The sequence below is a fragment of the Carassius gibelio genome, chromosome A21 (assembly GCF_023724105.1).
Source record: "Carassius gibelio isolate Cgi1373 ecotype wild population from Czech Republic chromosome A21, carGib1.2-hapl.c, whole genome shotgun sequence".
NCBI classification, from domain to species: Eukaryota; Metazoa; Chordata; class Actinopteri; order Cypriniformes; family Cyprinidae; genus Carassius; species Carassius gibelio.
Genome location: NC_068391.1, coordinates 11,050,849 through 11,075,375, shown reverse-complemented (window position 1 = coordinate 11,075,375; position 24,527 = coordinate 11,050,849). Strand labels below are relative to the sequence as shown.

General features: G+C 36.7%; 2 protein-coding genes across 3 annotated transcripts in view; both read right to left on the bottom strand.

Moving 5' to 3' along the window:
* The window catches only part of myo7ab (myosin VIIAb), a 30,085-nt gene extending 22,531 nt beyond the window's left edge, over positions 1-7,554 (bottom strand). The window contains exons 1-4 of the mRNA XM_052538029.1: positions 7,300-7,554; positions 1,944-2,004; positions 1,441-1,554; positions 1,135-1,287 (exon numbers count right to left, since the gene is read on the bottom strand). Of these exons, the coding sequence (XP_052393989.1) occupies positions 1,135-1,287; positions 1,441-1,554; positions 1,944-1,961 (285 nt within the window). The 5' untranslated portion in view covers positions 1,962-2,004; positions 7,300-7,554. The remainder of the gene's footprint in view (positions 1-1,134; positions 1,288-1,440; positions 1,555-1,943; positions 2,005-7,299) is intronic.
* Positions 7,555-9,471: 1,917 nt separating this feature from the next.
* Positions 9,472-24,527, bottom strand: part of LOC127941879 (calpain-5-like) — a 31,705-nt gene continuing 16,649 nt past the window's right edge. Inside the window, exons 6-14 of one of the 2 annotated variants that reach the window (XM_052537323.1) lie at positions 23,835-24,028; positions 21,118-21,195; positions 19,629-19,824; positions 19,428-19,550; positions 19,066-19,262; positions 18,391-18,512; positions 17,976-18,026; positions 15,445-15,581; positions 9,472-15,280 (exon numbers count right to left, since the gene is read on the bottom strand). In XM_052537323.1, the coding sequence (XP_052393283.1) occupies positions 15,098-15,280; positions 15,445-15,581; positions 17,976-18,026; positions 18,391-18,512; positions 19,066-19,262; positions 19,428-19,550; positions 19,629-19,824; positions 21,118-21,195; positions 23,835-24,028 (1,281 nt within the window). In that variant the 3' untranslated portion in view covers positions 9,472-15,097. The remainder of the gene's footprint in view (positions 15,281-15,444; positions 15,582-17,975; positions 18,027-18,390; positions 18,513-19,065; positions 19,263-19,427; positions 19,551-19,628; positions 19,825-21,117; positions 21,196-23,834; positions 24,029-24,527) is intronic. The other variant, XM_052537324.1, reaches the window with a different exon arrangement.

The following is a 24,527-nucleotide window of genomic DNA, read 5'->3' as shown; positions in this document are numbered from 1 at the left end:
AATGCATGTTTAGATATACGTATCACAAAATACTCTGGGGAGCGTTAAAAAAAATATTGTGTGAAAATGATAAAAAAAATTTTTTTAGAAAACAGAACTGAACGGTTAAAATACTGTCCTATCCAGGCAGATACAAGTAATGTAAGTTTAAATATTATATGTATTGTTTTTTTAACATTGCATAATCATCTTTGACATTTGCATCCAACATGCTATGTTATTCCTAGAGACATCATGGCTTTCCTGTTCCTCTTTCAAACCTTCAAACTGATATCATGACAGAATTTCTTTGTTTCAGCTCTTATGCTTAGTTGAATAACACCACTGACACATATCTTTCATCCCATCAACACAAAGAACAGTTTAGGCATTGTGGTTGGCAACTGGTGGGCCTTTATGAAGTCAGACCTTTCAATTCACTAATCATAAGTGCTAATGTGCTTTTTATCATCAAGAAAGAGCAAGTGACATGAAACTGAAGACTGAAAAATCTAGATACATAAGCAAAAAGTAAATAAATCTGAGCAGCTAAGTGCACTAAACACATTTCCATACAAATGAATCATAGCAATGGTGTACCTCGGAAAAGAGGAATGATCCTACAATAGGACATTTTGCCTATGCCGGGAGTCTAAAAGTCTATGACAAAGTTACAATGCATTACATTAGGTATTCTAGTGTTGAGAACAGCTAAAGGGGTTTTATTGATTAAACAAAGGAAAAGGTCACATTTCACGAAGCCAATTTGATCTGCAGCCTGAAGCAAAAACAGTGAGCAAAAAATCTACAAGAGACCAAAACAAATCATTCATTCGTTTCTCTCAATCTTTCTACAGAATGAAAACACATGCTCTGATTTCACATTCTGCAAATGCTACAATGAAGGTAAAATGCTTTGGTCTCTATACATTGTCCAGTCATTAATCAATGCCAATATTCTAACGGCAGCCTATTTTTCTGAGTGCAAGAGCTTTAAATTATACAATCTTTCAAAAAATGTATTTATGTAATATTTGACAAAATAATTATTATGATTTTTGAGCCCAATCATGAAGTTTCCCATGCGGCCTTATTAGGTTCCACAGTAATAAAATGAATGTCACCAGACAGAGAACTGCTAAAGGTCACGCTTACATATATAACCCTGTCGTTGTAACGGATCAGGAGATTTCTGAGGATACCAGCTTCGTTCAGGTCCCCGAGATGGATCATGTCCTCCACCCCATGAATGGAGGTTGGGTGCATGGGCTTGATTTTTGTAGCATTCTTATGTGAAATCCGGTGCTCCTGCATGGGAAAATACAAACTATTACTAATAAAACTGATATAAAATTCAACATTCAATTAAACCTCCTTTCTGATTGGTAGAGAAAGGGAATGTATAGTTCACTAAATGGTCTATTCTCACATGTTGGGAGCTATTATGAAAGAAAGACCCACCTTTCCTTCATCATCCAAGACCTGGATATGACCAGAGTCACAGAGTTTGACCACGGCACCGAAAGGGACGTCAAACTCACGGCCTGTACTGAGATCCAACCAGACATACTCCCCCTATGAGACCACCAATCAAAAACCAAAGCTTTGTCATTGGAAAAACTGCAAAAACAACCATTTACTCACCCTTCACTTGAGGTATCTTCTGTTGAACACAAAAGAAGATATTTTGAAGAATGTTGGTAACCAAACAGCTGATGGTAACCATTCACTTCCATGCTAATGTTTTCCATGTTATGGAAGTAAACGGCTACCGTCAACTGTTTGGTTACCAACAGTCTTTAAAATATCTTCTTTTGTGTTCAAGAAAGAAAGAAAGAAAGAAAGAAAGAAAGAAACTCAAATGGGTTTGGAACAAGTGTAAATTATGACAGAATGTTTATTTTTGCGTGAACAAGTAAAGAAAAAAGTTGAACATTGAGCAAGAGCATGTGAAGAAGCCTTACCTGTTGCAGAATGACCATGTTTCTGGTTTAGAGTTTTTACATTAGAAGTCATGTGAGGGACCTATACAGGATAAAATAAAGAAAAGCAGAGAAAATACATAATTAAATATTAAATATACAGTTAGATCAAATTAAAAAAGATCAAAGCGAAGGTCAAATAACCCTGTTTTACTCTATGAAGTGAAGAAATATATTTAAAGGAAAGAAACAGACATTACACACCCTAGGACTCTGAAATGAATAATTAAAAAGCATATTAAAATCTTTTAATAAAAGCAAGAACGTGAGTGTCTATCAGACTAGCGTAAGTGCACTCTGAACACACATTTCCTAGAATCTGTTCAAAGATTCTCACTGCATCATACATTTTAAAATGACCCATGCTGGGGCATATTTAAAATTATAATGAAGGATCATTTTCACAATATAGCTTTATGGATCTACTAATCCCCAGAATATTAAAGACCAAAAACATCTCTAACTTTGCAGAGCACAGAATAGCTAATTCTACTAACAATGTGGGTCAAACTACAAAGTATACACTGACCCAGACAGGCCAGACCAAACTTGTGCAATACATAAAAGCAAAATTATATTACTGACTGCTCAAAAAAAAAAAAAAAATATATATATATATATAAAAAATATTTTTTTTCTAACAATGTTGTTGTCGTTACTGTCACTTTCAATCAATTAAATGCATCCTTGCTGAATAAAAGCATCATTTATTTTAAACATGATGGTCTGGTCAACATGAACTTCTTTTTTTGAAGCACACTTCTACAAGAAAGGTAACTTACTGAAAAAGTGTTGGTGCTTAAAGTGCTTCACTGAGCTGAAATTTAAACTTTAAAAATCTCAAAATAAATGAAATAATTAAAAAAATTAAAAAAAACTGATTTTTAGTCGCACCATTGAGATATTAGGTTGCACTCTAGAACCCCGATACTAGATCAGCCATTGTGACATCCCATCCTGCAATGAAAACCACTAATCAGGGTTTTTTGCAGATAAGATTAAGACTATCACACCATGGTTGTTAGAAAGACATCATGTACTGCAGAATATCACACAGAATGCCTTTTTAAATAATATACCACTTGTAGTTACTTGAAGCAACTGCCTGGTACCAAACATAGGCCTACTTGATGTATGTATAAACACAATGTGCTACTGAGGATAATTACACAGCTGTGGAAGCAGATCCAACAATAGTTTTATTCAGGCAGAGCTTCCTCAAGTCCTCACACACTATATATCATTACAACCAGCATGAAGCATGGTGCCGGAAAACCACAACAAAATGGGATTCCCTAACTGATTTAAAGGTTAATCGACTACGAAGCTACTGGATTGAAGGTTCATATGACTGAGAGGCAATGACAAAACTGTCCCTATTGTAAGATGACTGATAGAGCCGTCAGGAGAGCAGACAGACAGCTTAGATGAGACTCTACTAATTGGCCTGTCGAGTAGGTCAAAGGAAAAATTTGCACTGTCAACCCCACATAGACTCATCTCTAAAGTTTTCTCCACCATGATTGAGTGCTAATGTTCAAGAATATAATTGTTTTCCCTTTCCCTTTTATTGGCAGGGTTTTGTCAGCCACTGAAGGCTTTTCAAATGTCTGATCAGTATACAGTAGGAATAATCAGAGCTTCAGGCCCTTGTTGATCTGTGAGCCCTCTTACGATCAATGAATAACTTGCATTAAAGAAATACATTCCATGTTCTGGGTTCAGTTCAAGTTAAGCTCAATCTACAGCGTTTGTGGAACAATGCTGATTTTCAACAGAAATCTATTAAAATATATATTTCGTTTTCTTTTAAGAAGAAGAAAAGAACGGAGTTCACATTAAAACAATTCCAAGTGAATACTTATTTCAACACACTTATAACAAGACATAAACAGTTAGGTTTAATTTGAATTTAGTGTATTTTTTGTGTAAATTTATATCCAATTTACAGCTCTGTTGCCATGAAAATGCAATACCATGATCCCTAAAAACCTAAAATGACAGCAAAAATGTATTTAAATGGCTTTACAGCGCTAATAATTTTGAACAGAATACTTAAGTGCTTTAAAAAAAGATAAGCTTCAAATTTCTGCTTTTATATCATCTAAAAATTGCCCTATTCACTTCCATTGCAAGAAGCTTGGAGCATCCTTGATTTGGTTGCACTTTATTTTACAGTACGTGTACTAACATGTAGTTATAGTTTACTTACAGTGTATTTATCTAAGAAAGTTCTGGTAATACAAGGTAACTACATGGGGTAGGGTTAGGTTTAGGGGTAGGTTCAGGGTTAGTACCTAGTTATTACATAGTTATTGTAATTACTATAATAAGTACATAGTATGTACATGAGGAACAGGACTGTAAAATAAAGTGCTACCCTTGATTTAATAACACATACACACACACACACGTATGTAAGTACGTCTATCTATCTATCTATCTATCTATCTATCTATCTATCTATCTATCTATCTATCTATCTATCTATCTATCTATCTATCTATAGTGGTAATTAACATTAAGCCAAAAATGCTATCGATCTGACCTGAACACAGACTATTCCTTTAAAAGATGATATATTACTATATTACATAATAAAATATCTGATTCAATGCTCCAGACTCCATAAGGTTAAGCAGAGCGGCACCCATGTGGGCCAGTGTAGGTCAGGTGAGCAGCGGGAGGGAGTCTTTAGGAGCTTACACAGATTCCTCTGGATAAGCTCGCCAGTCAGCACTAAGCAACGTGTTGTTTGAATATTTCAGCTGAATCATTTCCTTGTCTTTTCAACACTGCATAACTGATTACAACTTCACCTACGTCATGAACAGACATCATAAAAAAACACCTGGCTTAGCTGCCTCCCGGATCTATTTTTAGAGTTTGATAGGTCCATGTCACTATTATCAGGTTAGATGTGAGAATATAGTTTGGGGAGTGAGACTGAGGCATGTGTTTCCTTAATGGCACACTCAATAAGAAGATTAGCATGGATGTTAATCACATAGATTAAGCATAATTCAGTATAAAGGCCAATTTCGTTTTTTTTAAATGTGATATTTGTTAAAGACATAACAAATTCAGAAAAGTTGCATAATGTTTAAACAAATGAATGGTTTGGTAAGTCAGTAGATGCACTTGGCTTTTGCCAATTGGAGTTTTACAAGCACTGAGAGACTGAGAGAGTCAGTGTGTCACATGGTCAAACACAGCATTGTCCTCTAAACTGAGATGCACACAGGATTCTTTGAGAAATTATTTCTGAGGTTATTAACAAAAATACTGACTTGTGTCCATTCCAACCTGCTTATACACAGAGTTCTGCTTTCTAGCACTTCTGGTTCTATCGTCCTGAAATCATAAGGGTTTCTAAATGGATTTTAGGTTAAATAATGTCTGTGGTTAATACAAGCTTATAATATTTTTTTTTGCATTTTATTCTACATAAATACATACAAACATAAACGCATCACTAATACCCACTTTGTGATTTTTTTTTTTTTCGTTTTTACTTGTCTTAAAAAAGGGGATTGCTAACTAGTCATCCCTCTGAACGGATAAACTCTAGTATCTACTCACTAGTCCACATTCACAGTTTCGTTGGGTTTATAATCCTGTTCTTGCAAACTATTTTTACTCAAGCTTTCAGTTAAATCAAGACTAAATGAGTTTAGTGATGTTTACGTCGAAGTATGCAACTGTGGTGTAGAGCGTTTATGGCCAACGTTTGCCTTTTCACTACTGGAGATTGTATTTAGGCTACAAAACTCATAAAGGTTGTGTTTATTTATGAAAATTTTCTTGATGAACAAAACAGGTGAGAAACATAATGTTTATTTTCTTAGATAATGCAAAAGCCAATGGAAAAGCCAAAATGAAAACAACATACTATATCACTCTAGCACATTTAAAGAGATTTTAGATCGCAAACTGACTTTTCTCACCTAACCACATTTAATCTCACACTGGATGGGATCAGTTTAATGCCAGAAACACATTTTGAGGAGCATCCCACAATGCACTTCCAGCTGTATCAAAGAACACCCCGCACAGGATGCACAGAATTAATAAACTGCTCCTAAAATCAGTGAATAACTTAACAGTGTTGAATAAGCTAAGAAAGTGTTCCCTTAATATTGCTCATGTTTTTCTAGACTTGTAGGTCAGCTGTTTATGGCTTGTTTCATAAGCGGTCGTCTGACCTGGGCCAAGACTCACTAAAGGTCTTAAATCTTGTGCCCCTCTAAACTCATAGCTGCTTTATCCAGCACCTCAGTGAGTGCCAGAGCCAGATTAACACAGTCACATCCTCTGTGTCTGTCAGCTCAGAGTCTGTGTCAAAGCAGCAGCGAGTCAAAGCAATTCGGTTCTCGGTTAAGATGTTTCTTGCCATCCACACAACCACAAGAAGATGATTATAAAAAACAGTTTTACTCTTGAAATAAATCTTTAAAAACGTTAAAAGCTTAGAAACCGTTAAAATAAAGAGTAAATAATAAATAAAAATAATTGAATGAAATAATAAATTAATACAATATAACAACAATATTAATAATGGTTATTTTTGTCTCGTTTTCCAGGAAATATATTTAAATATCCTTACCTATACAGTATTATAATAAATATCCAAACGATTTAAACTTACTTGAAGCAAACTTTGTGAAATATTAAGACTTGTTATATTTAATATTTTTTACTTTACAGGCTTTTTAGTCTTGTTTTAAGCATAAGCCTTATTAAATTGTACTCGTGATAACAACAATAATAATGTAATAGCAATAATAATAATAAAAAAAATTAATTCAAGATATTTGAATTAAAACAAAACAAAACAAAGTAACAAAAAGCTAAAAGAATATATATATATATATATATATATATATATATATATATATATATATATATATATATATATATATATATATATATGAAAACAGGTATAGGCTTCTCCAGTATAAACAAAACAAAACAAGGCAACGAAAAGCAAAATAAAAAAAATATAAAATAAAATAAAATAAAATAAAATTTCTCTGAAAACATGTCTAGGCAGATCCAGTAAATCAATCTCATTTTAAAACATGTTAAAATATTTTTTACTGGAATTTGTTTTTATGTTAAGGAATTTCATAACCTTAAAATCATGTCTGTAATATCTACTGACAGTAAAACAGCACTCACTCTCAGCTAACTGTGGGAAGGCATAAATGGTTCCTCCTGAGGCCTGGTACAGAGCGCAGCAGAGCAGAAAACAGTCAGCAGTAAGTAGCTTTCCGTAAAGCCTTAAAAGAGCATGAGGTGCTGGACGGCTAAGCCATGAGTATGAACACTTACTCACTTCACAGTGACTCAAGTGTTTGTCTTTCCTTCTTCTTCTGTCCCCTACACCTCTATCTCTCCGTCCTTCTGTCTCTAGCTGTTATGTCCACTCGTCCAGGTTCAAGAGCTGATCTGCAGTCAGGTGATTGACAGCTATAAATTATATCAGAGGATAAAGTATAGTCCTCCGCAGTCCATCAGTTGTCCTCTTATGTATGTCCTACTGTGGGCTACCTGTTGCTGTGGGATGCTGGGTAATGCTGCAGGAAAGCATTCAGCATGTCCTTCAGTAGCACTCCTGATCCAGCTTAGAGGGAGGCGGGGTTAGCAGCGGGTGGTCACTGTGGGGGAGGGAAGGGCTTGATACAAAGGTCTTCTGGTCACTTCATCTGAAGTACATGGTTTCTAGTTTCCTGTTACTCTCTCTTGCCTCAAGCTCCGCGGAAAACTGTACATGAAAAGGTCAAGCTTTTGTATCTAAATATGGATGCTTTGTGTGCCTGATTCAATGAATGTTAAGTTTAAATGGCTTGAATCCAAAGCATACAACATCCATAAATAACCAAACAAAGGGATCAAAATAATACAGTCAAGGCTCTTTTAATAGTTTGAAAAACATTTTTAAATATTAATGTATAGTATTGATTTTTCCTGATCGTTTTTTTAATCAAAGAAACATGTTAAAGGGGGGGGGGGTGAAATGCTCGTTTTCACTCAATCTCCTGTTAATCTTGAGTACCTATAGAGTAGTACTGCATCCTTGATAACTCCAAAAAGTCTTTAGTTTTATTATATTCATAAGAGAAAGATAGTCTGTACCGATTTTTCCCGGAAAAACACGAGCGCCTAGAGGTGTGACGTGTGGGCGGAGCTAAAGAATCACAAGCGCCAGTAGGCTTTTGCGTCGAGAGCGTTTGGAAGCTGTGACATTACCGTGAGGGAAAAACCATCATCCAATACAAACCATGGCTTACAGTCAGATTCAGACATTTATTTATGATCCAGAATCAGATCCAGAGGCTGAAACTGAACGAGAGCAGCATCAGCAACGACTCGCTCCGAGCGGGGCTCGGACCCGGGTCTCCGGCATGGGAGGCGGACGCACTAACAAGGAGGCAGAGATATTTTAAGCAGTTTTACTCACCGCCTGCTGTTCCAACACACGATCGTGACCCTTTTTCGTTGGGATTGCGTCATCCTTAAAAAAAAGAAATAAACGATACGCAAATCCGTCGTCAAACTGGGCCTTGTTTGTAAAACAAGCATCTTCGAAATGCAGGGAACAAACACAAACACTTGCACAACTCCGTTGATGCTCTGTAAAAATAAACTCCATCCACTGGTCCCTTAATGCTGTTTTTTTTTTGTTGGTAATCTGTGCAGGGTTGTCTTGCCCTGGCAAACACAAACACACTTCTTTTGTGACTTTTCACGACGCTCTCGCTCTGATCAGTGAAATGTCTGTGCTCAGTCCTCTGCTATACGGGAGCGCGCGCTCTTCCGGCAGAAGTGCCCTTAGGACCCATATAAGGAAATTCCGCTCCATCTAACGTCACACAGAGCCATACTCGAAAAAAACTTTCCGAAACTTGTGACAAATCGGAAGGAGTATTTTGGGAACAAAAATACTCCTTCAAACGTACAACTTAATTTTTGAAACTTTGTCCATGTTTAGCATGGGAATCCAACTCTTTAACAGTGTAAAAAACTCAGTATGCATGAAATAGCAATTCAACCCCACTTTAAAAGATCTGAAGTAAAGTTAGGAGGTTCAGTTTGAACTTCAGTTTTGAATTAATTTAGAATTAATCTATCACTTCTTTTCATACTTCACATGATCGATTTCTCTGACTCAAAACATTAATTAAAATTCATTATTTACTCACCTTCATGTTGCAATGTCAAAACAAAAATCTAAACAAATAAAAAGTTAAAATAATTAAATAGAGTTAGGGAAAATACAATAAAATAAAACATGTAATTTGACCACATTAACTTGAAAAGTGGAGCATCGGTGAGGTGAGAAAAAAAAGAAACTTTCTTCACATCATCAAACATCCCGTTTCACAAAAAAAAATAAAATAAATAAAATAAATAAATAAATAAATAAATAAATTACTAAAATAAAATTGGAATAGCAGATCAGTGAGGTGAGAGAGTGAAAAAAACTTTCATATCAAACATTCCAATGTGCATTTTTAATATTTTATTTCAAAGTCATGCCACAAGTTGACAAAATACAAAAGAAAAAAAAAAAGTACTTCAAATAAGTATATCAAATAACCACAGTGTAACCCAGGATAGACTTGCACGGAAAATCAAACACATTTAAACAGAAATAAGATACAGAAACCCTAGATATAGTATATATGTCTGTTTGTTGTTGTTTTTTAACACAAGATTCATGGCTAGATATAAAATAGTAAACAAAGGAGTATAAAATGCTGATAAAAGATTCCTGTTAGAAAGATAATATCAGCTGTGTTTCATAGAATGATACCATGCAAGATAGTTTGTATATTTCTGTTTATGTGTATATACGTTAGTTTCAAGTTGAACATCAGCAGAAAAAATACAAGAGTATCACAAGCTCATTCTCTGGACGTCTGACCCATGTTAAAACAATGACAAAGAGCGATAGAATTCGCTCGCTCCACAAGCATTCACTGGTTATTAAGGCTGTACTCTATCAAGATGCCTAGAGAACGTCCAACATGGCATGACAGCGTTTGTGACGGTGTGTTTTGAAGAAAAGAGGTGCACTCAGCCAAAGTTCATGCAGCAGTCAAGGCCAAAGAGCCAGTAACATCACAGAGAGCAATTAACGGCCAACAGTGACACGTGAGTTCAAACAATGCCAGTGATTCAGAGGAACTGAATTCAACTTGTGATTACAAGCAGTTAAAAGTCTCTACAGACATAATACAAGTTGAGATTGTAAATAAATTATGCAAGAGAGTCAAACTGGGCAATCTCTGCAAATATGTTTCATGTTTCCTTCATAAGTACATTGCATTAGCTGTGCAAACAGTGTGTAAGTTACTGTATAAATTCATACTGTGTATAAAACCTGTTTGTAAACAAACACAAACCCACATGCAATGCAAAATTACACTTGCACTAGGAAACCGCATCAAGATCAACTTGACACACGACATGGCAAAAGTTCCTCTATTTGATCTGAAGCATGCACTGCAATTTGAGTGAACCAGGACCTTCTAACCATTTAAACATCATTGTTCTGTCGTATGGCCAGGGCCAAAGAAAATTAAACTTGTGTCAGTAATAATTAAAGAAAACTTGTGAACAATCAAAATACATAAGAAAACACCTCACACCAGAACAAGTTTGTCATTAAAAGGCATTATAAGCCATTGGCTACTTATGTTATTTGGCAAAATTGACAGAAAAAATAAAAATAAAATAAAAAACAGCAAATGCATATGGCTCCAACTGTACTGGCACACTGGCATCTTTCATAGCATTCTCTTCAAAAACAACCCCCCCCCCCCCAAAAAAAAATATACATTTAAGCTTTGGATAAAACAAAGCAAAATGAATAATGAAAGCTTTGTTGTCTTTAACAGCTGAAGAGATTTAAGGCTATTTCTTAGTTTGTTTAGTCAGATTAAACAGTATAAGGTGTGTAATTTCTGCACACATTACCTAAAAAACGTGCACAAATTCCAGAACAAGCCCCTTGTCTGCTATTGGTCAGATAAATAGATAGCCCCGCCTCACACTCATCCGATTGGTTAAGCCAATGTTGCTGGTGGGATTGCTCAAACAAACCAAGAAACGTTTTGAACCAGAGTGTAAGGCTTCAGAGAAATAAATATATTGAGAGTTTGTTGACTTAAACATTCACATTTTCTGTTAAAATGTAGCTGTTTGAATTTATATGATCAATATAACATCTCTCAGCTCAGTACAGATTGCTTTCTATGAACTAAATCAGTCACAGAGGTCAAAATGGAGATAAGTAAAATCCATCCACAGACAAGAAATTTTGTTTTGCCAAATCCCCTGTTTACACGTCATAATCTGGCCTGTGGAGGTACAGATGATGCAAAAGAATGACTGGGCTATTGTTGTGGATTCAATCTGGTTGTATAAAAACTGAAATGTAACAGAGCTAAAGAAAAAGCTTCATTCATGCCTGAATAAAATCAGTTTGTCTCCGATGAACCACATTTTGCCAAAGGCTAATCCACAGGGTTTGAGAGTGGTCTTGTCATCCAACATTGTTTCTCTGATTGGCACTGTATTGTTCGAACCTGGTATATAACAACGTTTGGTCTCTTTGTGTTTCTCTTCTTCTCACTTCTTTTCCTGTTCCTCTTAGTTTGAGCATCAGTATTCATTTGGATCAGCAGCTCAACTTTACAAACATTACAAATTTTATAAACATTAGTCATTATAAGCTAATATTTGAGATTCTTATGCTACATTTTTTTTTGACACACAATATTAAAAATGGCAAACAGGCTCATGGTAACTTGTGTACCATTTGACCTTCACATCTGTTTCACCATGGAAAAAATTAAGAAACTTTACACAAGGTAACAAAATAATACTTCACAGACAATACAAAAAAAGATAATTAAGATAACTAAAATTAGCAAACATGACTCATGAAGGAATAAATCCTCAAATCTTCAGCACAACACACTGCAGAAATCACAGTAGTGCAGCTGACATTCAAATAAAAATACATGAGAGGATGCTGAAACATATCCAACCATGATAAAGGTTGTGTGATGTGGACTTATTTCTGTTTTCTAGAATTCACTTATAGTGACTGAAAACATACAGAAAGTCATTGTAGTGCACAAAGGGTTCGGTAGCAGTCTCTGGTGGAACAGCACAACTAGCCATTGGAAAGGACACAAAGCTGGTGATGATAGTCACCACGGGTCTGTAGTTAAGGTGCAGTTCTTCATTGTCATGTGGAGTTGAGAGACAAAAGGAGGGACCTTCTCTTAAGTACAGAACATCTGTTAATGCAATCGTGAGGCAGTTCTTGCGTAGCTCAAACAATGGCTCTTGCTGCTTGGCAGGAGTCTGACTAGAAAGTCATTAAGACAGATAAATCCTTGTTTTACAGTCTCGCGATCCTTAGAGGTAAAGATATTTGTGGGTCTAAAGGCCTGCTCTCCATCCTTTGAGCACCGCTAGCACTGATTTCCCTTTGATTTAAACATGCATTACCTTTTAATGGTCCTTAGGTTATGTTTGAAGGCTATTGGATCACAAGCACTCATACACCAGGGTGACCAGACAACCACGAAAACCAAATCGGGATACATGCTTACATAGAGTATAAGCACATTTTGGCCTGATTTGATGCCTGTTTTAATTCAAAACAGTCTAAGAACAAATATAAAATATAAAATACTAGCGTGTACTTAATTAATGTGCATGTTAGCACTTCTCTGTATTGTAAGGACAATGCAACAACTTCTATTAGTGGATCGAAGCAGTGTTGTTATTGTAACTTTTAAATTACTTTTAAATCTCTCTCTTTTTTTTTTGGGTTTGAAAGCTGAAAGAAAATAAAATGTATAAAATATCAGACTTAAAACTAAGGAACCTGAGAGGAAATGAGAAATGTTACCTTGGTAATAAATGAAACAAAACATTTTAAAATTGAAGCACTAAAAAAACTGTAAACTAAACTTATATAAAAATAATCTAAAAAATTAAAAAGCTAATAGCAAAATGACTAAAACTGAATTTTTAACTGAAACCGAGGCTAAAGGCTACTTGAAAATATTAATAAAAAACAAAATAGTATAAAAACAATCCTACAATAACACTGGTCAAAAGGGCCACATAAGCTGCCTTCAAAAACATCTCTTGTTATGAAACGGCTGGTTTCTAATGAAAGAAAAATCATAGCGATGACGTTTTAAAACACTGTTTACAGGTGTCAAACTAAAGCTAATACAAATTATTAGGAACATTTTTATCTTGAATATAACTTTGTCGGGATATAGAATTCATTAAATCAGGACTATCTGGTCACCTAAAAATACACACACGTACAAAAAGGTTAAATGCTTATCAAACCTTCTGGCATTTTAATAATCTCCATCCGTGTTTTCAGGCAAAGAATGGCCTGGCGGATAGTCCAGGTGGGCTTTTGGCCGAGGGTCCACTTGAGACCCTTATGCTCCAGTAGGTTCTTTTCCAGACTCCTGTTGCTAAGCGACGTGACCTGGAGAATCCAAAGAAGTGCCTGCTGCGGCCCACCGGTCACTGAAATCTTTCAGCTAAATGAGAGCTGACCAGGTCTTGCTAAAGATCAAGGTCTCTGTAAACAGATGGACCTCGACGTCACTGTGCATCTTTAGAGAAACTGTGTGAACGGGCACACATGTTGACACTGACTGAATATTTGATGAGTGTGTGGAAGAGAAGGGATGGAAAGAGAGACAAGGGGAAAATCGTATTTGAATCATTTCCCAGGGCTGGGCTACATTCAGTGATCTGGCAGACGAGACGTGGCCCATCATGTGACTATAGTGACTAATGAATCATGGAACAGTGGTCATTCAGTTAGAACTTAAGAACTGTGAATCAGATCGAACGGTTTGTTCATGAATCAAAATGAACAAGTTCAACTCACTTTTCAATCTAATCTAATCACAATGAGTTCTCAAGATAACAGCTCACCAGTGCGGAAGATTATCACTGAATAATAAATTTCAGTCTATAGACCTTATTCAGACTAGACACCATGTTACGGTCTTTACAATGGCATGCATAAAGATCTTAGTGTCATTTTCATAACTCACAACTTTAAAAACAGTTTTATGGCATGGAAGCCTGTTTCACAACTAAAAAAAAAAAAAAGAATCAATAAGTAAAAATTTGCAATTCTGAATTTTCTTCTCAGTATTGTCTGGTATAAACTCTTCATTTCTCAGAATTGCAACTTTATGTCTCACAATTGCGGGTTTATATCACACAACTCTGACTTTATTTCACAGAATTCGATTTTTTATCTTACAATTATGACTTTTTAACTCGCAATTGCGAATTTATATCACGCAATATATTTTAATATTTTACAATTTTTATTCAGTGGTGGAAACAGGCTTCCATATTATGGAGTGTTTGTCTACTGAAAGTGTTTTTTTCCAAAAGTCATTTCGTCAGCTGAACAATTGGTATGATGTTAAACAACAGTACAATCCACTGAATTAACTGTACCTCCATGCCTCACAGCCTCGCTTTCATTCCTGTCAAAAATGAAACATGCCACTACCCTGACTAAGGCCTCATATACTGCTTTAAAAGATTTGGAATAAATTATATGGAATACATTTACGATGCTTTTAGAACAATAGCTCAATCAAAACTGAAAATTCTGTCATCGTGTACTCAAGTTGTTCCGAACCTTTTTGAGGTACTTTCTTCTGTTTAAATCAAAAGAAGATATTTGGAATAATGTTGGTAACCAAACTGTTTGGTTATGAAAATTCTTCAAAATATCTTCTTTTCGGAACAACTTTAGGGTGAGTAAATGATGTCAGAATTTTGTTTTGATTGAACTTTCCCTTTAAGATCTTTATGAATGCAGTCATTAAGATTCATTATACGTCTCCCTTTTTGCTCCACTGAAAAAATAACAGCAAAAGGTTTGGAATGACATGAGGGTGAGTAAATTCTGACAGAACTTTTTTAGGGTCAACTAACCATTTACTGAAAAAATAAATAAATTATGAGGTCTAAAGGCCTTGTAGGTGAATGAAGAACCCAAGCAGAGAGAGTGAAGTGGCAGGATGCATGAGGCTGCGTTTAGTTTCTGATCAGATGTTGGTTAAAGTGGTGCAGGTGATCACACGTACAGTCAGTGTGCCTGGAAGGTTGTTGTCTTGGTGACTACCCTTGTCTTTAAGATAGACCGTGTGCTGCTCTTGGCGGTCGTTAGGGTCACTAAAGAGGATCACCTGACCCAGGAAGGTGTCAACAATCACATTCTTATTGTAGATCTGAGATCGTCATGGGACAGTCAGAAGGGTTGAGCAGGAGAAACAGAGAAGAAAAGCAGAAATAAGGTGAGAGGAACAGATCAGTGTACAGAGCCAGGAGATCTGTAGCAGCTGGTGAAAAGTACTGAAGAAGGAATAGATGTGATTAAATACTTCCAACTCACCTCAATGTGAATGCCTTCCTTTGGCTTTTTGCGGTAGAATATTCCCTTAATGTCAAAATTAGGGCAGCGTGTGTCTTTGTGCACAGGAGAGCGAACTTTCTCCCCCTCACAGGTGATGATCACATATGGGTCAGAGGCTAAAGAAAAAAGACATGTCAGCTAGGCACTTTATATGACAGGATTCAATGCATTACCCTACTGCCTATACCAATGACATACTGTAAAATAATTATCTTAATAAGTTTGTTATCAAGAGCTATTGTTATCAAAAATATTTTGAACAACCTTTAACAAGATATTTCTATTTGACAAGCAAAATAGTCACTCAGTCACTCAGTCACTCACTCACTCTCACACTCACTCACTCTCACACTCACTCACTCACTCTCACACTCACACTCACTCACTCACTCTCACTCACTCACTCACTCACTCACTCTCACACTCACACTCACTCACTCTCACACTCACTCACTCACTCACTCACTCACTCTCACTCACACTCACTCACTCACACTCACTCACTCACTCTCACTCTCACTCACTCACTCTCACACTCACTCACTCACTCTCACACTCACTCACTCTCACACTCACTCACTCACAGTCACTCACTCACTCACAGTCACTCACTCACTCACTCTCACACTCACACTCACACTCACTCTCACTCACTCACTCACTCACTCACTCACTCACTCTCACACTCACTCACTCTCACACTCACTCACTCACTCACTCACTCTCACACTCACTCACTCACTCTCACACTCACTCACTCACTCACTCACTCACTCATTCACTCACAGTCACTCACTCACTCACTCACTCTCACACTCACTCACTCTCACACTCACTCACTCACTCTCACACTCACTCACTCTCACACTCACTCACTCACAGTCACTCACTCACTCACAGTCACTCACTCACTCACTCACTCACTCTCACACTCACTCACTCACTCACTCTCACACTCACTCACTCACTCTCACACCCAGTCACTCAGTCAGTCAGTCAGTCAGTCAGTCAGTCACTCACTCACTCACTCACTCACTCACACTCACTCACTCTCACACTCACTCACTCTCACACTCACTCTCACACTCACTCACTCACTCACTCACAGTCACTCACTCACTCACTCACTCACTCTCACACTCACTCACTCACTCTCACACTCACACTCACTCACTCTCACACTCACTCACTCACTCACTCACTCACTCTCACACTCACTCACTCTCACACCCAGTCACTCAGTCACTCAGTCACTCAGTCACTCAGTCACTCAGTCACTCACTCACTCACTCACTCTCACTCACTCACTCACACTCACTCACTCACTCACTCACTCACTCACTCACTCACTCACTCTCACACTCACTCTCACTCACTCTCACACTCACTCACTCACTCACTCACTCACTCACTCACTCACTCACTCACTCTCACACTCTCACACTCACTCACTCACTCACTCACTCTCACACTCACTCACTCACTCACTCTCACTCACTCACTCACTCACTCACTCACTCACTCACTCACTCACTCACTCACTCACTCACTCACTCACAGTCACTCACTCACTCTCACACTCACTCACTCACTCTCACACTCACTCACTCTCACACCCAGTCACTCAGTCAGTCAGTCAGTCAGTCACTCAGTCACTCACTCACTCACTCACTCACTCACTCACTCACTCACTCACTCACACTCACTCACTCTCACACTCACTCACTCACTCACTCACTCACTCTCACACTCACTCAATCACTCTCACACTCATACTCACACTCACTCACTCTCACACTCTCACACTCACTCACTCTCACACCCAGTCACTCAGTCACTCACTCACTCACTCTCACTCACACTCACTCACTCACTCACTCACTCACTCACTCACTCACTCACTCACTCACTCACTCACTCTCACACTCACTCACTCTCACACCCAGTCACTCAGTCACTCACTCACTCACTCTCACTCACACTCACTCACTCACTCACTCACTCACTCACTCACTCACTCACTCACTCACTCACTCACTCACTCACTCTCACACTCACTCACTCACTCACTCACCTTGTCATTAGAGACTCACTGTAACAACTTTGGAAGTTTTGTGGATCTTGGTTTCTGAGGATTATCTTTGCATGTTTTATTTTCTTGTGATTTTTACACTTTATTATATTTCAATATGGCTAAGAAAGTGTCACTAAAAACATAAATGCATATGTAGAACCAGAGTACTGAAATGTAACACTTAAAACACAAATGCACAGACTAGTGAACTAAAGACACTGGAGCACAAAGTAATGCTAGTCACAAGAAAAACCTGTATTAAAATTTATATATATATTTGTTTTGCATGACTTTTACTATTAAGTGCTACAAATAAACAAGAGACAGTGTGGCAGATTTTGACACATTTCAGAATTCAGATTAATCTAATTACACGCTCATATTTTTATAAGTTGAGGGAGATACATTTAGATGCTAGTGGCTGCTAAGTCAGTACCTCCTATGCAGAAGTCAGACCGTGTCTTGTGGGAGATCAAGCAGTGTAGCTCTGTACGGTCAAAAGAGATTTCTATATGTAAAAGCTCTAGACTTATTAAGCAGCATATGTGTCTCAATATGTAATAGCTTACAGGAATAATTCATCCAAAAATCATTTACCACAGTCAAAGATGACAGAAAACCTGCATTTTTGGGTGAACTATTCTTCAAAAATGTATATGTCTGCAGATTAGGGAGCACTGATTTCAGGATTTAAGTGGAGAAATCAACGATGCAAGATCATTTTTAAAAAGAGAAATCATAAATTCAACATCTATCAATATAGATTAATAGCATTGGTCTTCAGCTTTTGATTTTTGTTCATCTGAACACACAGTGCAATATATATCTGTCATGTACTGTATATGACATACCTCCATTGGCATCTTGGCCCTGCAGGCCTTCGGCACTTAACACATGCACCTGGGTGACCAGCTGAGGGTAACCGCACACCCCGGTCCAGCACGTCTGAGGAGGCTCGTCCAGAGTTAGTTCTCTAAGGAATCACAAGCAGGAATGATATCAGCCAGATACCAGTTTCTGGCCAGGCACCAATGCTGTTATTGTTAACAAAAATAAATCTAAAACTTCTACAATTTTTTTAACTAAAATGAGACTAAAAATACTAATATTAGATGAAAAACTTAAAACACCAAGGATACATTTACTTGATCAAACATACAGTAAAAGCAATAATCTTATGAAATATTGCAAATTAAAGTAGAAAATATTTTCAATTTGAATTTATTTTAAAATGTAATTAATTTCTGCTATGGCAAATATGCATTTTCAGCACTATATAATATAACTGTAAAATATTAAAATCAAATATAAATATTAGATGAAACGTATAAATTGTAATTTCTTTTTTTTATAAAACTTTACAAATTTACTGTAAATAAATAACATGTCTACTAAAATAACACTGCCAGAGACATGTCCCTTTCAATATAAACCTTACACGGAAGAAGCCAAGAATGTGATGAAGAAATAATAGGAAAGTGGGGTGCAGGTCGGTCTATTCTTTTCTTTTCTAGAAGCTAATTTACTTGCAGTCTGAAGGCACATCAGTGAAGACTCTGAGCAGGAACTCTCCTTTTTGACCTGGGTCAAAGGTTGTGGGGATGATGACGTAACGTCCTTCCTTTAGCTCTTTCTTTAGAAAGACACAGCGAGAGTTGATGTAGATCGACCCTGCGACCTTCTGCTGGGCTGAGTGCATTCTGTATTTCCTATTCAACTCCACCTGGTGGTAGAAAAGAGGCTTGATCAAGACAGGAACGTTGACTGACAGGATACCATAAATCAATTTTTTTGTACTTCTATTTTTGGCATTAGTCTCTTATACTATATTCAGTAGGCAGATGTGAAGGTTTGTATTGTGCTGCAACGAAATCATGTAATTCTGTACCCTATGGATGTCAAATCCAATTGCCAGGTTCTCGCCTTTGCCCTCCTTGGGAGTAGCTCTGCGTTCTTTTTGCTGCAGGCAGATCAGCACCTCGTCTTCCACTTTCCTCACATCAAAAACATACTGTGGGCAGGAACATGCATTATTATGTCAGAAGCCAAAACAACATTTTACAAGGCAGATGCACACAAGTCCACTGACCTGTGGGTTTTGCAGAAATGTGGCTTTATGGTTAATGCAGCCTCCGGCACGGTTGCGGAGCGGTTCTTCACGGTGGATCCAGGAGCCCCTCATCACCTCCTCCTCCCAGGTCTTATGAATACTCAAGTAAGAAGTGTTTATCAGTCGACACAGGATCAGGTCAGTGAAATAGTGACAGAAATCTCCAAAGTTCATCCTGGTAAAGAAGTTCACAACCAGTGGGGGAACAGAAGTTGATGATAAATGGAGAATTTACGTGTTTATCACATGCAGTGGGGTACAAAAGTATAAAATCTGGGATACTGTGATAAAACTGGATTTAAACCTGAAATAAAATCAGATTTAATAATAGAAATAAACAAAGTTTTAAAGAAAAATAGGGTAACAACAAACAAATTTGTGTTTTTTGTTCAGTTGATCTACTTTTTACTCAATTTTCAACAAACTGACACAAAGGTAATATTTTACAAAACAGTTCAGTTTGTTAACATTAGTCAATGTATAGATATAATGGATTAACAATATTTTTATAATATTAACTGAATTAATATAGGTTAATTTCCACATATTCTAATACATTACTATCGTTACAAGATGTTTTGATTAAAATTACTGTATTATTAGCAAACATTGATTTACAATAGTACATTTCCTAGCTAACATTAACCTATAATTACAAATGCTGTAAATTAAACATTAACCTAGATTCATAAATGGAATAATAGTTTTTGTTAATCCATCATACGTAATGGAGTATAAAAAAAAATATATATATATATATATGTTAATTATTTTAGACTAATGCAAAGTGTTGCATTAAAGCATTTAATATAATATACTTGCAATATAATATAATGTAATGTAAGATAATAATATTTTTATAAAATTATATTGCTAAATTAACAATTAACTAGATTAATAAATTGTGCAGAAATTGTTGTTTATTATTAGTTCATGATACCAATTTAAATGAGTTATTGCATAGTGCTGCTATATAATTTTATTCATCTTATTATTTAATACATCTATAAACAGGCAGGTTACACTTTACAATAAGGTTCTATTAGTAAATGTTAGTTAATTTATTAACTAATACGAACAAATAATGAACAACACATTTATTACACAATGTATTCATTTTTGTTAATGTTAGTTAATAAAATCACAGTCATTCATTGTTAGTTCATGCTAATTCAGAGTGCATTAACTAATGTTAGCAAGCACAACTTTTGATTTAAATAATGCATTAGTAAATGCTGAAATTAAAATCAACTAAGATTAATAAATGCTGTAAAAAGTATTGTTCATTCTTAGTTCAGGTAAACTAAAGTAGTTAACTAATGTTAACCAATGAACCTTTTTGTAAAGTGTTATCAAAATGGAAAACAGAAGCATTTTCACTAGTAGTCTCAGACTTTTGGAACCCATCTGATAAGACACTATGATCTCTGAGACTGATCTAGAAAGATATGAGTGGAGCGAGCCTCACCAAAACTCTCCATCATCCTGAACAGTGACCCCTAGTTTCTCTCTCTCACTCTTGCTCACTTTCTTCCACTCTTCTGAGCTACAAAACAGAGCAGTGATTACTCATCGTACATCAGACTGAGAGAAATAATCATTCACACACAACACACACGACTATACTCACTGACAACAGCCCGCATCCACAACTATCAACTAAGATTTTCTGGAATTTTGTGAAAGAATTAGAGCACTTCTCCAAGTATGATATTTCTAATCAAGCCCTGAATAAATAATGCATCAAGCAAAAATATAAAGAAAGATTGCTTTCACCTCAATAAAAGTCTTCTGGCTGGCCAGTGAATAATTCAGAGGCCAATATAACCCTGCCTGTTGTAGCACTTGAACAAAGACGGATGAGAAGGACTGTAAAGATGTTCCTCTCTGTAATTACACAGCCGCATTTTAATATTATGCTTCTCCCTGCAGTGGTGGGTATTTAGGGTTGGTGTCATCAAACAAGAGCAGTTATTTAAATGAAAGGAGGTGGATGTCTAAACACCCTCAGACGTCTGCGTTTCAATCACAACAGCTTTCTATTTTATACCAGCCTGCCTGGCTTGATATCTCAATTTCACACCAGTCAGAGATAAGAATAGGTATTTCGGCTATGTGTTATTTATACTGAAATCATAAGAGAGGAAGTGGTTTTCTCTAGTCTCTGAGGATGTATAGCACTACACTGCGGGAAGCAAGAGAAGGCAAAAGGATAAATCATTTCTGTATGTGCTTGCATTCTGTTTTTGTAGAGATTATAAAGAATTGAATGTTGGGAAGGTGTGCAAAAAGTGTCTGGTTACAATAGCACGTCATATAGCAACTGAGTTTTGATGCTTATGTGGAAAATGTGGGTTTGAGTCTGGCTTGCAACTAAGGCTATTTTCACACTGTCAGTCCAAATCCGATTAATTGTCTATCCAGCTCTAAATGACTGACTGTGCACATTGTTTATCGCAGCTGTTCGGATCCGATTTGTGTGTCCCTCTTTCGTATTCTGGAATACCTGCTTTAGTGTCTATGGCAATAAAGTTGCGTTACTATGCCTACACTGAAGAAATTTGTATTTTTTTCCATGTTGCCATCTCCGCCAGTCTCAAAATTTAAAGACTGTGCAGACTAGCAGTATATCATCAATTTGAGCTCAATCTTTACTTTCTGCAAACACTGATTCAAATGACATTCCTGGAAATCTGATTCAGTCTGACCGCTCTGATGAGATTTTTTTTTTCCTTTTTTTGCCACTTAAAACATAAAAATGTAAGACATTGTTGTAGGAAACATAATGACAGTTGTTGCAGAAACAATGTGTTTGTTTTTGGGAAGTGCAGGTCAAACAAAATCGTATTGAATTTTTTGTTGACATTAACACATGGTAAATATGATCAGATTCCAAATGGATGTGCACAAAAATCTGATTTGGACTGACAGTCTTTACAATTCTTTAGCTCTCTTATCTCCTATTATGTCCTGTCATAAAAAAAATAAAACCCTTTTTGATCTAATATATTTACATGAAGTACCCCCTCAGTTTCCTCACAAATCCCCAGGAGTTCGCAAACCCTGCCTTATACTATACTCTAGATTAGTGGTTCTCAACCCACGGCCCATTACGAATTTAAATGCGGCCCACCATGCTGAACACAATTAAAACTTTCAGTTTTGCAATTAATTTTAGTTTTTACATTAATTTAAAAATATACTTAAGAAATATAAGCTATAGCCTAATGTTTTCATGTGAAATTATTTTGATTTTCATATATTATTTTCAGACATGGGCAGACCTAGTCACGTAACGTTACGTATTTAACGAACACATACAAGTGCCCACTTTGGCAAAATTCAATTCAAATAGTCATCAATAGCCATTAGTTCGGAAAAATTGAGCATCAGGATGGACAAATTTGTTTTGAAAGGAGAAAAAAGAAATGTGGAAAATGGCAGCGAATGAACCAATACAAACAAGAATAGTCACAGTATCAGAAAAAGAGTACTGGATTTTCGGTTTGCGGTTTAAATACCCATTCTACGCAGCAATCATCCTCAACTAAGGAAATGTGGCAAACCTCATATTATTAAATTCGAAAGTGCTTTCCATATTTGGATCAACATAGATTACATTTGTGAACGTACATTTTCTGCAATGTCGCGTGTCAAGTCAATCATGCTCCTGTGCACTTACAGAGTAGAGTGCATCTTACAATTGTGCTGTAAACCTTTCAAACCTAATTTCACAAAATTGGTCAGCTCCCAACAGCATCAGGTGTTTAATTTATGGGGAGTAGAATTATTTATTTATTTCAATGAATGTAATCGATTAGATATCAATATTTAGGCAATAATATTATAAATCATGTATTTGTGATGTAATATGTAAATTATATGCGCGCGGCCCACAAGACTTGCCCTTGAACAATAGTGCAACCCAGTGGAAAAAAAGGTTGAGAACCACTGCTCTAGATCAGGGGTGTCAAAATCAGATTCTGGAAGGCCACTGTCCTGCTTTAGCTCCAACACTAATTAAACACACATGAACCAGCTAATCAAAGTGTTCGGGCTCATTAGAAACGTACTGGCAAGTGTGTTGGAGCAAAAATCCACAGGACATTAGCCCTCCAGGAACAGGAGTGGACATCCCTGCTCTAGATGCTGTAAGACCTCCAATACAGAAGGGGGCAGTCTCACCTATCGCTCCAAGGTCCACTCCACTCCTTTTCACCCCAGGGATTCCTCATGCGAATCATGTGCAGCTTTTCTGACTTGAAAAACGCCAGCAGGCCGTGTCCCAGACGGACTTTGCGAACGTCGGTCACCGCATAGGCATGGCCTTTCACTAACCCACAGTCCAGTCTCGCCTCCATGTCCTCTACTGTGGTTGCCTATATACCGAAGGTCAAATTTCAGCTAGATTGCTGAGCACCAAATTTAAAGTCTATGCACATGCACTGTCTGTGAGTGATCAATTATAAAAACATGGGTTTTTATGGTACAGTGAAATATGGTGATGTGAATCAGTAGGAGACAAGCCACGCCCATTTATCACACTCCAATGAACAAAGGGCTTGCTGTGCAAATGAAGCTGACAATATGCATAGGTGTTTAGGCTCTGTGACATGAATTATTGTGTCGATATCATTGCGACTAGGTTGTAAGAACAAACAGAGAGTGACTGATCTTGGACATAAAAGGACTTTGTGGAGTATCTAACAGAACATTTATAAATCAATGTTTCATTTATCCTCTAAATTTGAACAAAAGCCCTTAAGTTATGGTGAAACTTGATATGATCCCCAGACAACCTGCTTACATCACAGACCTGTCTGTCACATCAGATGATGCTGTTCAGATGAGTTTCTAAATGTTCCTTAACACTCAATG